The 14,734-nt window shown below is 46.7% G+C and overlaps 2 protein-coding genes across 2 annotated transcripts in view; one reads left to right on the forward strand and one right to left on the reverse strand.

Moving 5' to 3' along the window:
- The first annotated feature begins 625 nt into the window (after window positions 1-625).
- OXA1L (OXA1L mitochondrial inner membrane protein) lies at window positions 626-5,929 on the forward strand. Its single transcript, XM_033109465.1, has 10 exons — window positions 626-778; window positions 1,218-1,379; window positions 2,097-2,310; window positions 3,894-4,037; window positions 4,290-4,375; window positions 4,549-4,713; window positions 4,900-5,004; window positions 5,116-5,278; window positions 5,367-5,447; window positions 5,526-5,929. Exons 1-10 carry the CDS (start codon window positions 716-718, stop codon window positions 5,651-5,653), a joined length of 1,311 nt encoding a protein of 436 aa, XP_032965356.1. The 5' UTR covers window positions 626-715; the 3' UTR covers window positions 5,654-5,929.
- Window positions 5,930-6,393: 464 nt separating this feature from the next.
- The window catches only part of SLC7A7 (solute carrier family 7 member 7), a 46,853-nt gene continuing 38,512 nt past the window's right edge, over window positions 6,394-14,734 (reverse strand). Inside the window, 8 exon segments of the mRNA XM_033109463.1 lie at window positions 6,394-6,915; window positions 7,143-7,326; window positions 7,519-7,668; window positions 8,432-8,528; window positions 8,808-8,911; window positions 9,125-9,248; window positions 10,950-11,094; window positions 11,969-12,094. Coding sequence (XP_032965354.1) covers window positions 6,812-6,915; window positions 7,143-7,326; window positions 7,519-7,668; window positions 8,432-8,528; window positions 8,808-8,911; window positions 9,125-9,248; window positions 10,950-11,094; window positions 11,969-12,094 — 1,034 coding nt within the window. The 3' untranslated portion in view covers window positions 6,394-6,811.

Genomic DNA, 14,734 nt, shown 5'->3' on the forward strand with positions numbered 1-14,734 from the left:
AAGACATAAAAGGTCAGACAGTAAAGACCTTTGATTATCTTATACAATATCTAGAGATGGGTGGCTCCAAGCTTGATGCAGCAAGCTCAATGACATCATCAAGTATTCAGGAGTTTTCTATCTTTCCATATAACCATCTTTAGCATGTTAGCTTTTCATCTTTAGACTTGTCCCCTCATAGTCACAAGATGCTCGTCAACAACCACACTTAAGGGAAAAGGGAAAGATGGAGTCTGCTCTTGAAGCTTTGTCTTTTTATCTTGGAGGTAATTTTTTTCCGAGAAGCTGCCTTCCCTCGATTTCCGTCAGACTCCAGACTACCCTAAACTTTCAATGGATCTGCAATTACAATATTATCTAGAAATAAGAATCGAACACCACCAGGCAGGAAAAACCCACGCGAAGTACAGCCAAGACCGTACGGAGGCTATTTTTTAACTCAACATATCGCAGGAGAATCATGGAGATAGAGACGGAAGAAAACTCCCCAGGTCACGGCCACTGGCGTGGCTCTTCAATCTCCCGAAAACACTCTGGGCGAACTGCTAAACGCGGTCTTCTTACCCACTTCAAACATGGCCGCCAAGCTCCAGGCTCCTTTACCTCCGGATCAGGGCGACAGCTCCGGCTTCAAGCCCATTTCCAAAAGGGCTTCCTGCCGCGGTGCTGCGGCTCTGAGTGCGCACGCGCGACCACAAGCCCTCTTCCTGGCAAAATGGCGGTGGGGTTGATGTGCGGGCGCCGGGAGCTTCTGCGCCTGCTGCGGCCCCAGCGTCAGGTAAAGATGCCCCCCGGCTGAGCGTCGGGATGCTGCCCCGTCCCTGTGACCCGAGCCAATGGCAACTCGTCCTGGGGGGCAGGAGCAGACGCCGCCCTGCTTCCCGGGACCTGCGTCCTGTGACCTCGGGTCGCGTGAGGACGCGGAAGGCTTACCTTCTTCAATCCTGCGGGTCAGGGGCTCCGTAGCGTTGTCAGTTCCCGGAAACAGGCCTCACCCCTGTCGAGGAAACCTCAGCCTCGATTTCTGGGCCCCGGGGTGGGCTTGCGGTAGCCGAAATCCGGGACTCAGCGTGCCTTCGGGCCTGCTTTCTGCGCGCGGAAAGTTGCAGTGTCCTCTCCTGTGGTAGCCGGCTGCCTGCCTCTTGGGGGGCGGAGGGAGCGTAAGGAGCGACTTCTGGTCGGGATAAAAGGACTTCATCCTCCCTTTCCCCGCTCAGTTCCACAGCGTCCCAGGACCTTCGCAGTGGCCCCGGACACCGCTGGCCGCGGGGCTCTGGTTCCCAGGCGGCCCGTGCTGCAGGCGCCCGCAGTATGTCCTCCTCGGGGCCCCTAGCCCCCGTGGCCTCAGTATCTCCGCCATCTCTTTTGCAGAAGCCCAGGTAAAAAGCGTTTCCTCCCTGCAGTGTTAGGAGTGGTGCTACTTGGTTGATTTGTTTTTATTCTGTTTTGAATAGGGGTAAGTGGAATGTGGAAGAGAGTACTTGTCCACACTCCACATAGCTCCCCAAAATGGTAGTAGCATCTCTGCTTGGGATAGATAGATTTTCACATCATTTGGGGGAATGATGGCGAGTACAGCAGAAGAGATTTACGTTATATACGAACCATTGTTTCCCAGAGTGGTGGCAAACCACTGATGGTGATAAGAAATGTTATTCCAGGGCTGTGTGTATTAGAAAAAATGTAACTTCCATGTCGTATACATGATTTCATAGATGTTGATATTTCTGAGGATGAGACCAAGTAGATATTTTGGTCTTAAAAACAGTTTTAAAGGGAAGTTATGAGTATAATAGTTTGAGTATGTACAAAATCATTCCAGTGATAATCAAATGACTGAAGTTGAGGAAACACTGATACAAGAAATAACTTCCCAACATGAAGGGAAGTCATAAAATCTTACTCTTATTTCCCTACCTAGGGGTCAAAATACAATGTCATTTTTAAGCTTCGAATTCTGTGGACACTGTAGGGTAACCTGGAAAAACGAGAATTAGGGAGTCAAGAGAACAACCCAATACTGGTTATCATAAGGGGTCCCTCGATTTCTGTATGACCCCTCTACTGAATATTGCACATGGCTTCCTTTTGCACAGGTTCAGGCCCCTCCGGTCATTCCTGCAACTCCCTCACCTACAGCGATAACTGAGGTGGCTCCTGGAGAGACTGCAGATATAGTCCAGGCTGCAGCAGAACAGAGCTTCACTGACCTGGGGCTGGGGTCATACACCCCAGTGGGACTGATCCAGAATCTACTAGAATTTATGCATGTTAACCTAGGCCTGCCTTGGTGGGGGGCCATTGCTGCATGTAAGGAATACATCCTGGGGTGGATGAAAATGGGTAGTTAAGGATGGAACTTTAAAGATAGCAGCAGTTCTGTGAATGGAACAAGGAAATAGTTACCGAAGTTTAGGGGTCAGAGAAGCAGATGATTCTAATGAGGGGTAGAGGCTCTTGATACTTAGATGTACTCTCCCTATATTTTCTAAAGGGCATTATAAAACCACTAGAACATCTACAATTCAAGACATATACATGTTGGAATGTGAACATGGGGTTAGAGTAAGGGGACCTTGTTAACAGTGATAAAGCCACTCTGGTTTAGAGTAGAAGTTCGGGTCAGGTACTTAAACCCCCAAATCGGGAAGACACTCACGTTGCTCCTCTTTAGGCAAAAACCTGTGCTTCACATTCTGTGTTTTCCTACACCTTACTCCAGCCATCATCCTGTATCTCCCTGTGTCTTCAACTTCTTCCTCTTTATTGCCCTCCTCTAAACATATAAGCATGCTTAATCATACCATGTACGATTTCTTGAAGGAAATTGTTTCTCTTCATTCTTAGTTCACCTTTAACTACCATCCTATCTTTCTCCTTCCTTTCATAGCTGTTATTTAAAAGTATTCTGTATCCATGGGCTCACGTCTTTCTTTCCACTCTTTGATCCTCAGCGATCTGACTTTCAGTAACACCACTTCGTTCTAACTGCCAGTTACTTCATTGCTAAACCCACATTTCTCTTCATACTTGACCTTTCTGTGTTAGACTCTTGAGATTTTGAAATATATCCCTTGGCTTTTGTGACAGTCTTTTCTGATTTTCGTCCTGTCTTTCTAACCACACCCTCCCATCTCCTTTGCCCGATACACTACCTACCTCTTCAGTGCTGGTATCCTGGGTTCCATCCTCACTTAGCTCCCGTCTTTCCACTGCAAAAACCTATACCTTTACTCTCACTACCCCCATCTCTTTTTAGCCCACACCCACTTGCTTATCTATAGGTACAGTAAACTAAATAAATATTTGTTGGAATGATCAGGAAATAACGAAATACAAGAAATAGGAAGGAGCTAATAGGAAGGAGTATGTCACCAGTTTACCTCCTGCTCCAGGGATTTCTAGGGCAGCTGCTTTCACACTTCATTCCTGGGAGCCCCAGAGTTCGTAAAGGTATCTCTGAGCAAAGCAAAGGCCAGAGCTTAAAGAATCCAATAGCCAGACTCCCCCCTCACCTAGGGCAACCTCATTTTATCTGTTATGTATATTGGGACTACACTTATAATTGGGGGCTTTTCCATTGATAATAGAAAAGTTTGGAAACCATTGATCTAGAAAAGTGGTTTCTGTCACCTTTTGTTCAAAGAAGCAAGCAGGATTCCTGGTCATTTGCTTAGGGAAGTTAATGCTAGATTTTTGTAATGTCAAAGCAAAGACTGAGCCTTGAAGTAACTAAGTCATACCCCTGCCCTTTGCTTTGGGCCTCTTGGGCATGAGTCAGTGTGAAAAAGACTAGAATAAGAGAGACCCTTTCAGTGAGGACCTAAAGATCTTCAACCTTCTAGCTGCAGAACTGCTTTAATTTTACTCCAATCCTCGTGTCTGTTTTCCAGGTACAGTTTTTGCCCGCTGCCTGGTGTTTCCTCTCATTGTGAAGGGCCAACGAGAGGCAGCCAAGATCCACAACCACATGCCAGAGATCCAGAAGTTTTCCACTCGGATCAGAGAAGCCAAGTTGGCAGGAGATCATGTTGAGTGTGAGTCAATTGCAGAATGAGCGTGGGAGAAGACCACATTTGTACTTTTCCTGACATTCTGCTAAGGGAAGGGAACAACCTAAGTCAGGAGTTGCTACAGTTGGACAAGTCCTGAAGGGTTACCTGCTTCTTGGGCCTAATACTTTCAATGACTGGCCAGGGTCAGTTAGAAATGTCACGGGCCACGTGATGGAGATGGTTACTTCCACTGTCGTAACTGTCCACCCAACCATTAACTTCGCCTCACTTCAGTTTACAGGGCCTCCTCGGAGATGACATTTTATCAGAAAAAGCATGATATTAAACTCCTTAGACCTCTCATTCTACCTCTTACACAGGTAAGCAAAAACATTTCCCTTATTTTATCCTGAACCAATCAGATTATCTCGTTTCCCATGCCCTAGACCCCCAAAAAGCAGGTGATGGTGGTGATAAGCATGGCTTTCAATAATGCAATAATGGAAATGTCCCCTGTGCTAACAGTCCTGACACTGTTTATCCTGTGTAACAGGCCCCAATCTTCATCTCCTTCTTCATTGCCTTGAGAGAAATGGCCAGCCTTCCTGTGCCCAGTCTACAGACAGGTGGCCTCTGGTGGTTCCAGGATCTCACACTATCTGACCCCCTCTACGTATTACCACTGGTAGTCACTGCTACAATGTGGGGTGTCCTTGAGGTAAGCCCAGGTTGGCCAAATGCCAGGCCTGCAAAGCAAACTGGGAGTAGGGGTAAAGTATTTGTGCAGAATGGTCATTCTCACTCCCTGGAAAAAGAGTTCATGGGTAAGAAATTTGAACCACAGTCACTAAAACTGATGTGCATTTGCTATTCTTCCTCTGCCTTTTTTTTTTTTTTTTGGCAGCTAGGTGCTGAGACTGGTGTACAAAGTGCTGACCTTCAGTGGATGAGAAATGTTATGAGATTGATGCCCCTGGCAGTCTTGCCCATAACCATCCATTTCCCCTCGGTAGGTAGTGGCGTAGGGGCTGGCTCCAAGTCCTTCCACCTAGCTTAGCCACCTCCCAGCAAGCTGACCTGCGATGCCGTTTCTGAGTACCTTCTCTTCCTCCTCCTCCAGGCAGTGTTCATGTATTGGCTCTCCTCCAACCTGTTTTCCCTGAGCCAGGTGGCTTGCCTACGGATTCCTGCTGTACGCAGTGTACTTAAAATCCCCCAGCGTGTTGTGCACGATTCCAGCAAATTACCTCCACGGGAAGGCTTCTTACAGAGCTTCAAAAAAGGTAAGGGCCTGTCCTGTGAGAATCAGGGCCAGGGAAAAGTGGCCTAAAAATGGGTATGAGATCGACTGTCTTACTTCTCTTTCCGTAGGCTGGAAGAATGCTGAACTCACCCATCAGCTACAAGAGCGTGAACGACGTATGCAGAATCACTTGGAGCTAGCAGCTAGGGGTAAATAACCCTTTCAGGCTAAATTTTGTCACTGTTTCTTCCTTTCTTTTGTTCATTGAGATTCTCTTCTTCCTCCAGGTCCCTTACGACAGACTTTTACCCACAACCCTCTGCTACAGCATGGAAAAAATCCCTCTCCCAACCCCCCGAACAGCAGCAGCAACAAACCAAAGTCAAAGCAGCCCTGGCGTGACACGCTTGGCTGAATGCTGTTCCCTGCTCATAGTGGCAGGAACTCTCTTCAAAGACTAAGCCTTAGAACAAGATTCGACGCTGGTTCCTTGCCCCAGACCTAGGAACTGTGGGACATGGAGATGTTCGTTTTCAATGTGGATTTCACTGCAGACTCTCCTGCCTAAGTATAAGACCACTGGGAAGCCAGGTGATCTTCCCTTCCTCAGAATTAGGAAACATCTGTACTGTACGCTGCTTCCTGATATTTATTAAACGGACAGATGGATTATGTGCTTCAGAAAACTGAAGAATACATTGAGTGGTGATTGCTCTTGCTGGCCCATACTCTTAGGGAGTGTCTCAGTGTAGTAACCTGGCATTAAGGAGCTGAGGCCCCCACCCCGTAGATGTGCTGTTCCAGTCACATTTGCGTTGCAGTCTTAGAGGTAGGTATGCCTGATGAGATTGTATCTAAATAGAGTAGCCATACTTACCCCAACATTACCTATAAAATATCTTTTAAGAAGTAGATACACTGAAATTCTTGGTGATAATTAAGAGGAATGGAAGTTGATTTAGTTTTTGTCTAATATTTTGCTGCAGCAGCTTAGATGTTTTTTTGTGTAGAGACTGTTTGCATCAGCCTTCAGCAACTGGATTGAGAGGGAAAGAAATGCTCAGATACTTTCTAGCATAAGATTGTTTTTAGTCTTCCTACCAGGCTAATAGGAACTGTCCCACAGACACTATGTAAAATGAAGCCACTCAAAGCTTAGGAACATAACCCTTTTATTGTCCAGCACCTGTAGTTTCATGTCTCTGTAAAGGAGACAGGAAGTTTGGAGCATTGTTGGCCCTTTTAAAGGAAAGGAGGAGTAGGTAGGCACACCCACAGGTGAGTGACTATCTTAACACACGGGAATGTGCTACTAGAACCACCAAGCCTGCATCTGACAAGCTCCCACCACAGTCTGCTTTATCATCGCTTTGAAAATATCTGGAACAATATCTAGCAAAACAAATAAATTACTGTCCGTCTCTCAAAAAGCAAGTTCCAAGGTTGCTGAGGCTGCCTACATGAGGCTTCCAGACAGGTGCCTCCAAAGAAGTGAGCTTTCCTTTTCAATTTCCTTGGCTACCGCCAGTAAGAGACAAGAGGCCCCTCCTTTCACATCTCAGGATTCCAGGTGTTACTTAGACTTGGGATCTTGTTGCTTGGGCATCTCTCCATCTTCCAAATCCATCTCTGCAGCAACTGACATACAGAGGAGCTGGAGGTACCGGGTGGTAGACGCTACAAAGAGAAGTTTGAGTCAAAACTGAGAAGAGATGAACTGGGCTGAGTTCAAATGCACTGAGTGGGATTGGGCCTGAGGTGACGATTTGGTTAAGCCTTAGGGTTAACAATTAGAAGAGGCTATGACAGAGGTGACATGGAAGAGGATGTGCAGAAAAGGCAAACAAAACAAAAAAACCATGTTGTACATTATTAGTTGAGCCAGCTGAGGAACCAAGGCTTACCCACAATCCTTCGGAGGCAAAGAGGTCGTTTTTGTTTTGGCACTCTGATGATGAGGAAGTAAAAGGGCAATCCTGAGAGGGCAATGGCAATGCCGATGAGGGAGTTGATGGTATCACTATAAAGTGGAACAGCCACCAGGAAGATGGTGCAGAGGCAGAAGACAATGGGGAAGAAAAGGCTGAGCTAAGGGCACAGAAGAAACAACTAGAAGTTAGCTCAGGATTGACAGCCAAAATAACCCCACCTCCTGTGAAGATCAGAGAACTTTCCATCCCCTTTATCTCAGCACATTTCCACCAGCAAGTCCTAGACAAAGGTTTCTGAATAAACTGTCCTATAAGAATCCCCAGAACAGGTAGGATGGAGGTGAGTTACCTTGAGGGAACGAGGACGGTCAGGCTGCTTCCAGCGCAGATAAAGTTGACCCACAATTGAGAGCCCCACAAAAAACCAGTAGCTGAAGCTGTAGTAGTTAATGAGCTGGAAGATGTCCTCCACGCACAGGTAGATCAGCGCCATGATACCCTGTAAGCACAAGCCCGTCAGTGCCTCTCATGGCCTTTGTAACTCAAGGCACTTTTCACTCCCCTTTACCTCCCACAAATCCATCCCTTTGTCAAGTCCTCAGTCTCCCCACCTGACCTTTCCTGTTCCCACTCTCTAGCACCCGATTTCAATACCTTATTTCCTATTAAGTCAGTAGCCTCTCAATTGGTTTTTCAGCCAATTCTTCAAGCCTTTGCGCCATTCACCCCCTATAAAGCAGAGCTCAAAACAACTCCAAAATCTTTTGCTTAAAAGCTTCCCCATGATGGCTCCATCCTACATTTCCAGCTTCTCTCCTACCACCCAACTCCACACTGCTTTACCTCAGAACTGTCTGGTGCTATTTCTCTTCACCTAAAGCCCAAGTCTACCGTTTGCAGCCCTAACCTTAAGAATCTATTTCAAATGCACTTAGTCAAAGACGTCTTTCCTGATTCACCCTCTGCCCCCATGGAAGTGATCATTTCTTCCCTTAAACACTGCATCCCTCATGGCTGTCATTAGAATCCAATGTGCTTTATGCTTATCCTAGACCAAAGGAGGTTACCATTCCTTAGAGAAGATAAATTCTGTTAGGAACCACCACAGCAGTTGGCACAGTGCCTTGCCCATGGTGGGTGCTCCATTAATAATTTTCTATTGCAGTCTCCTTTAGAGCTTTCAGGACGCTAGAACAATTGCATCTACTGTTACTAAAGTTTCCCCCACAATCACTTTTAGCCTCACCCTTGGGATCACTTACATTGAAGAGCAGAGCAGGCACTGGTGTGAACCGCTCAACATGAATCATGCAGATGGCATCAGGGAGATGGCCTTCTCTTGAGCCCACAAAGAAAAGCCTATTTTGGGTAAGATAGGAGAGGCTGAGAAATTTATAGGACATTGGATGTGGCCTGGTTCACGTGCCACAAGCCCTCCCTCTCTGCCATCCCATCCAAGAAAATTTGAATAATATGGAATGGAGTTCAGTATTGAAATTAGTAAGAACTAGAGGCTGCTGGTGGAAACGAGCAAAGAGGCTGTGAATATTTGGGGAGCACAGTAAAGTCTGGGTCCTGTAAGTTCTGCCTCTCGTGCCATAGTTCATAATACCCTCCAGTAAAAGATGCCATTCGTACCTAGAAGCAGCCACAATGGAGGCATTGAGGCCACCAAAGCAGGATAATGCAACTGCCAGTGGAATTGTCCAGTTGAATATTCCAAAAATCTGGTCTGCAAATGTCTAAGAAAAAGAGTCATTAGGGATGAACAGGACAGGCGTGCCCCCACATTCCCACTACTAGGAAGCCAGCCCTTCTCCCACAACAAGGCTAATGACCTTGCAAGCCCAGTGTCCTTTCAAGGACTACCCCTTTCTTGGGACTTTAAAGAACTTCAAAATACCCAGAAGCCCACAAACACCCTCAGCCTTCTCCTGCTGGTAAAAATCATTTACCACAGCAACAGCGTCACTCTCCAGGATGTCCTTCATGTCTAGCACGGTGTAATAGGCCACATTGGTCAAGATGTAGATGATGGTGACAATGGGCATGGAAATGGCAATGGAGAGGGGCAGGTTCCTACAGCCGAATAGAATAATGGATACATTAGTCCCACGGTCACATCCCCATCTCACCTTTAATCCTTAAGACTGTCACACTTGTGGCATTCCCCAGTGACAGCCATTGCTGCCTAGGAGAGGGGCTCAAGCTTTGAACTCTTAAGAACTAAAGATCATCAAGGGAAAGGCGTATCATATTTGGAGAAAGGGGTATGCAAGAAAAAGATTAACACAACTATGTCACAGGACAATAGCACAGAAAGATGGGGGGTTTTTGGTGTTTTTATCCAAGGATTCTTTCTCTAAAATTGTAAACATTGAAAAGAAGTGTAAACATTGGAAAATTTGTCTTAACGTTGAGAAATAGAAGAAGAAATTATGGAGGCAAATTGTGAAACCTAACATCTCCAGAGAATAACAGCCCCTTAGTAAGAAGAACAATATGTGTATCTGAACAAGTAACCTGGGAAATATGTCCACCCCACTCCCTTATTCAGTTTGAGAACCTTGGGTACCATCTAACTGGTAGCCAAGAGAAAGATGCAAAGACCTCTCAAGGTCCCTCTGGCCCAGTAAAGCCATGCTCTAATAAACATTCTTTACAGTGAGATGGTGAGGGGAGGAGGGGGGCGGAGTGGAGGGGGACAAATAGTCTCTAGTCTTTCAGCTTCAGTCCGGTAGTTGGAAGCACCATCCAAGGCTGGATCCTACTTCTGTTAGCTGCTCCCAGGCTTGCCACACTGGGTGTCTACCAAGAGTATTCTTGTTTCTCAAAGCCAAAAGGAGTTTATTATTATTCTTTTGGCCAAAAATGTATAAAAACCACTTCCTGGCAAATCTTAGTTCCCAGAATCATTGAATTTTTAGAGACAGGGAAGGCTCTAGAGACCATACAATTCAACGCCCTCTATTTACAGATAAGGAAGCAGACAGATGTCAGGACTCCCTTCAAGGTCATCCAACAAATCAGTGGAAAGACGGGCTCCAGACCCTTTCACTCCCTTCCAGTGCTCTTTTCACTGCATGACTTCAGGGGGATTTAGAAAAACACTGGTGAGATGATACCACTGAATGACTGAAATAATACCACTGTCAGTGTGAATGAGAAAGGATCAGAAGTGAAACAAGTTTTCAGGGAGTCTATAACCTTAAGTACTCTCTGGGGATAAAGGTGGGTGACAGACCTATCAAGAAAAATCTATTAAAAAAGGGGAGGGGTGGCCAGTTAGCTTAGTTGGTTAGAGCGCAGTGCTCATAATACTCATAACACCAATGTCGCTGGTTCAATTCCCACATGGGCCAGTGAGCTGCGCCCTCCACAACTAGACTGAAGACAAAGACTTGACTTGGAGCTGATGGGTCCTAGAAAAACACACTGTTTCCCAATAAAAATTGGGGAAAAAAAAAAATTCTTTTAAAAAAAATACACAAGCAGAAGTTACAACCTGCCTTAACTGATGCACGAATGAATGAACAGATGTGGAAAGGCCTTTAAAAAACATTAGAAAGAAAGTAAGAAAGTAAGAAAAGTTCGTATCTCAGCTCTGTCACTATGATCACGGACAAGTTACTTTCTGGGCCTCAGGCCTCGCATCTGTTATCATCAAATGGGGCTGACAAAAATCTATCTCTGCAGTGGTGGTATGCTGTCTGGCACACAGAAGCAGCTCAGTAAATGATGGCTATCATTGCCGTGAAAAGTTGACGGTGAGGTACCTACCTCTCAGGATTCTTGATCTCTTCGGTGACATAGTTGAGGGTGTCCCAGCCCGAGTAGGAGAACAGAGCTGAGTACAGTGCCAGGGCAATGTCGCCCATTGCAAATGATGAACCCTCAAAGGAATTCTCAAAGTGATTCGAGGCTCCTGGAACCAGAGAACATGGAAAGGCAGAAGAATTAGTGACCTACCTCCCAACCTCAAGGTGATCCATGAAGGAGTGGAAGAATATGAAAATAACAGCTGGTGAATGGCTTTCAGGTTAAGAGACCTGAGAGAAAAATAATACTGGTTGGTGACTGACTCTCCCATCCAGAGGGCCTTAGACTCCCAAGCAATTTTGGCAGCAAGGGGACCAGTGATGGAACAGGGAACCGAAGACAGGCATCTACAGTGATGGGCCAGAATGCAGGGTACATGCAGAATGGGGATCTTGACAGGAAGGACCCGGGATGGCTTTCTAGGAATAGAAGGGCTGGAGAACAGGAGTGATGTAGTTCTGTCCTGCCCTGCAAGCTGCCCGGCTCCGCCCGCTTTGTAACAACAGACAGAGCTGATACGGGTGAGGGAAGGGCAGGACTCAATACACCCAGGTCAACAGTAGTTGTAGGGTAGGTGTTCAGACTGGCAACTAGACAGTACTGGGTATAAGGAGGTCATTTCTACCCTTGCCCACTCCCAAGTGGAGAACAACTGTAGCCACAGCACTGGGCTTACCAATCTGCAAAAGCCATCTCCCAGGACATGGCTGTCAGCCCTTTTGCCAAAATCAGCCTCCTCTGGGAGGCAGCATGCATAGAACTATAAAGACAGTCTTCGGGGCCAGTTTGCCTGAGTACAGATTTCAGCTCCATTACTTACTAGCTAGGGACTCGGGCAAGGTACTTAATTCTACAGCCTCATCTATAAAATAGAGATAATAATAGTACCTACCAAATGAGATAATACACAAAGGGCACTTAGAGGAGTGTGGCTTCTAGAAAATGCATAACAGATGTCAGTGGCTATTGTGATTTCTTACCCTGGCCAAGTCTAACAATGCCTGCGATGATGACAGCGATCAGAGCCACTACTTTAGCATAGGTGGAACCGTCTTGGACAATTGTTCCCCACTTGACATAGGCACAGTTAATGAAGGTTAAGAAACCTAAAAGAAAAATAACAGTGATTGGTGACTGATTCTACCATCCAGAGGGCCTTAGACTCCCAAGAAAGTCTAAGAAAGTTTTCCCGTACCAGTCGCCAAAGTAGACCTTTGGCCAAAGACAGAAGTGTTGGGCTCAGACCTGCTCTGCATTGGAAACTTCTGCCCAGAATGTCCTCACCATTGTCATGCAAAGGCACTTGCTAAGCACCTGTGTACATCGCACCACAAACAGACACATATACACATCCTCAGTGGGATGACACAAACAGGAGACCAAACCATGACTGGATTTGCTTACATACAAAAGCGCTCTCGGCAGTGGCAGGCAACTGGTAGCTGGAGGGGATTAGTGATGTGTTCAGAGCTGTTGGCTCTGAAAAGTCACGGTTGCTCCCTCCTATCCACCCTCCTACCCTGTGATACGGGCTCCAGGGCCCAGAGCTCTGATGCTGTGGTGTTACTGTTAACCTTGATGAGTCCTGTCATGATTTGTCAATGTCTGGGCCAGCAGGTCAGGACATGTGGCCAAGGATTAGGATGGAGGCCAGACTTCTGCTACTGCCTGCCAGCACAGCTGCTTGTTTTGGGGCTTGGAAAGATTCTTGGAACCGAGGTTCCCATAGAATGGAGACACGGCATTTTTCCTGACTGGACAATGCAAACGTAAGAGCTACAAACATTCCCCAAGTCCTTCTACCCTGAGGAAGAGGCAATCCCTTTACCTGGATGAACTTCGGTAAAGTTCATGGATCACCTTTAGAGCCAGCATTCTTATCCTGTGGCTTCCACAAGGCCTGAAATTCTTTCTAAGGTGCTATGTAGATATGTCCAAAGTATATGCATTTTTCTAAGTAAAGGGTCCATAGCTTTTGTCAGAATCTCAGAGAAATCCATTACCCCAAAAAAAGTTACAGTCTACTTCAGAAGCAGAAATCCAAGAAGGGAAGCCCACACATGCTGTGAGGTTAACCAATAGCCTCAGGATGTGGCAAGGAAGAAAGTCAAAAGAAACAATTCTGAAACTCAGCAGAATGTTCTTCCAACCTCTTAATGTCCACCAACCTTCCCTACTGTGGCAGAATGAATTGCTTCACTGCTCCCTCCTTCCCAGCTCAGCAACTGGAGCACAGGAAGAATAGCCTTCTCCCTAGGGCTGCAAGGGCAAGGTCAGAGTCAGCCTGCCTTATCAGTGGAGAAAGTGAGGCCCAGTGCTGGGCTTGCCTGCTTCAGGCCACCAACAGTCAAGAAGACCTCCCTGTCTCAGTTCTGGCAGTGGCATGTCCCTCAGTGTCCCTAGTCCTCCGGTTTTGTTGTGCCCTGGCCTCATCACACTCTGACCAGAGGCTACTTCGTCCTGAGAAGCAGGAAAGACCAGCCTCTCTGCATAGCTGTTCTTTCTTCTGTCTCTACTTCCCCCTCCCTAACATCCCTCCCATTCTACTCACTGCCCAAATTCCTTACTGTTTTTCCCAGAAAAGGAACATTCCCGTCCCATACAAACACTTTTCTGCCTAATAAACAGGACAATAACAACCAAATCATATCACAGGGCTGGACAAAAATGCATGCGTCACTCCAGGCCACCCCAGTGCTAAGTTAATAATTAAAGACACAACCGTATATTCTGCACAAGCACACTACAAAATGACCAAAGTGCCTGTGTCTTACCCTCCACAAATCTTTCGGATCTGTTGATCCCCCTCAGCCAGTCATCCACCCCTTACTCCCCGTTGGACTTCTGCCTCCAGCTATTCACCAGCCCTTATGCCCCTTCTCTCCCTACTGTAACCCTTACCCCTAACCGCTGGGGCTCTGCTGCGGGCTTACAAATAGAACTGGAGCCAGGGACAACTGATGCTGCCATAGTCACAATGGAATGGGATCTCCTAATTAAAATTCACAGTTAGCCCTTAGGGTAACCACGGGTCACAGTGCCAAACTGGGGTAGGCTAAGGAACTAGTTGTGGTTCAGTCAGTCTGCAGCCATAGACCACAAGGTTCTGTTCTCAGCTCTGTCCAGGAATGTGGGCCAGGAAAAGCCAACTCATCATCCTTTATCATAACAAATTCTGAAATGAAAATACATGGATTGTTTATATTTTAATCCCTATTGCTTCTCTACTCCCATATCCATCCATTTGTATCCCTTTTTTCACCCACCAGTTTTCCCGCTCCCCCACTCCTGAATCTTATTTCTCAGCCGCTGGCCCACCATCTTTCCCTGATCTGCTCTCTGTATTGAGCACAAGGGGCTTGGTTTGAATGAAGAAGGGAATCCTATAGAAAGAAACAAGGAAGCAGAGGAACTGCCTAAAGAGACTGGCCCTCACCTTCCCCAAAACCCAGCTTCCTCCAGGGCCTCTTGGCCATGGAACAGGAAATGAGTATGGCAGGCAGCAGTGCTGACTGGGCTCTTTGTCCCCACCCCCAGCGGATACAGCTGACCAGAGGCTCCAGAGCCCAGCCAAGTGCACCGTTCTTGAAGCAGAGCCCAACCTCCTGCTTCAGAGGCAGGGAAGGGGTGGGGACCATGGGGTTAGAAAATAGAGGCTACTAACTGCAAGTTAGCTTCAAGGACAGAGATGCCCTACCCTCCTACCTCGAGGTGCAATTCAGTCTCCACCCAACACTGGCCCAAGT

The sequence above is a fragment of the Rhinolophus ferrumequinum genome, chromosome 6 (assembly GCF_004115265.2).
Source record: "Rhinolophus ferrumequinum isolate MPI-CBG mRhiFer1 chromosome 6, mRhiFer1_v1.p, whole genome shotgun sequence".
NCBI classification, from domain to species: domain Eukaryota; kingdom Metazoa; phylum Chordata; class Mammalia; order Chiroptera; family Rhinolophidae; genus Rhinolophus; species Rhinolophus ferrumequinum.

Excerpts from the sequence above, each read along its gene's own strand:
- OXA1L (XM_033109465.1), top strand. The coding sequence starts at position 716 with ATGGCGGTGGGGTTGATGTGCGGGCGCCGGGAGCTTCTGCGCCTGCTG. Across the intron at positions 4,038-4,289 it reads GGCAGGAGATCATGTTGAGT|TTTACAGGGCCTCCTCGGAG; the intron begins GTGAGTCAATTG and ends GCCTCACTTCAG. Across the intron at positions 5,005-5,115 it reads TAACCATCCATTTCCCCTCG|GCAGTGTTCATGTATTGGCT; the intron begins GTAGGTAGTGGC and ends CTCCTCCTCCAG.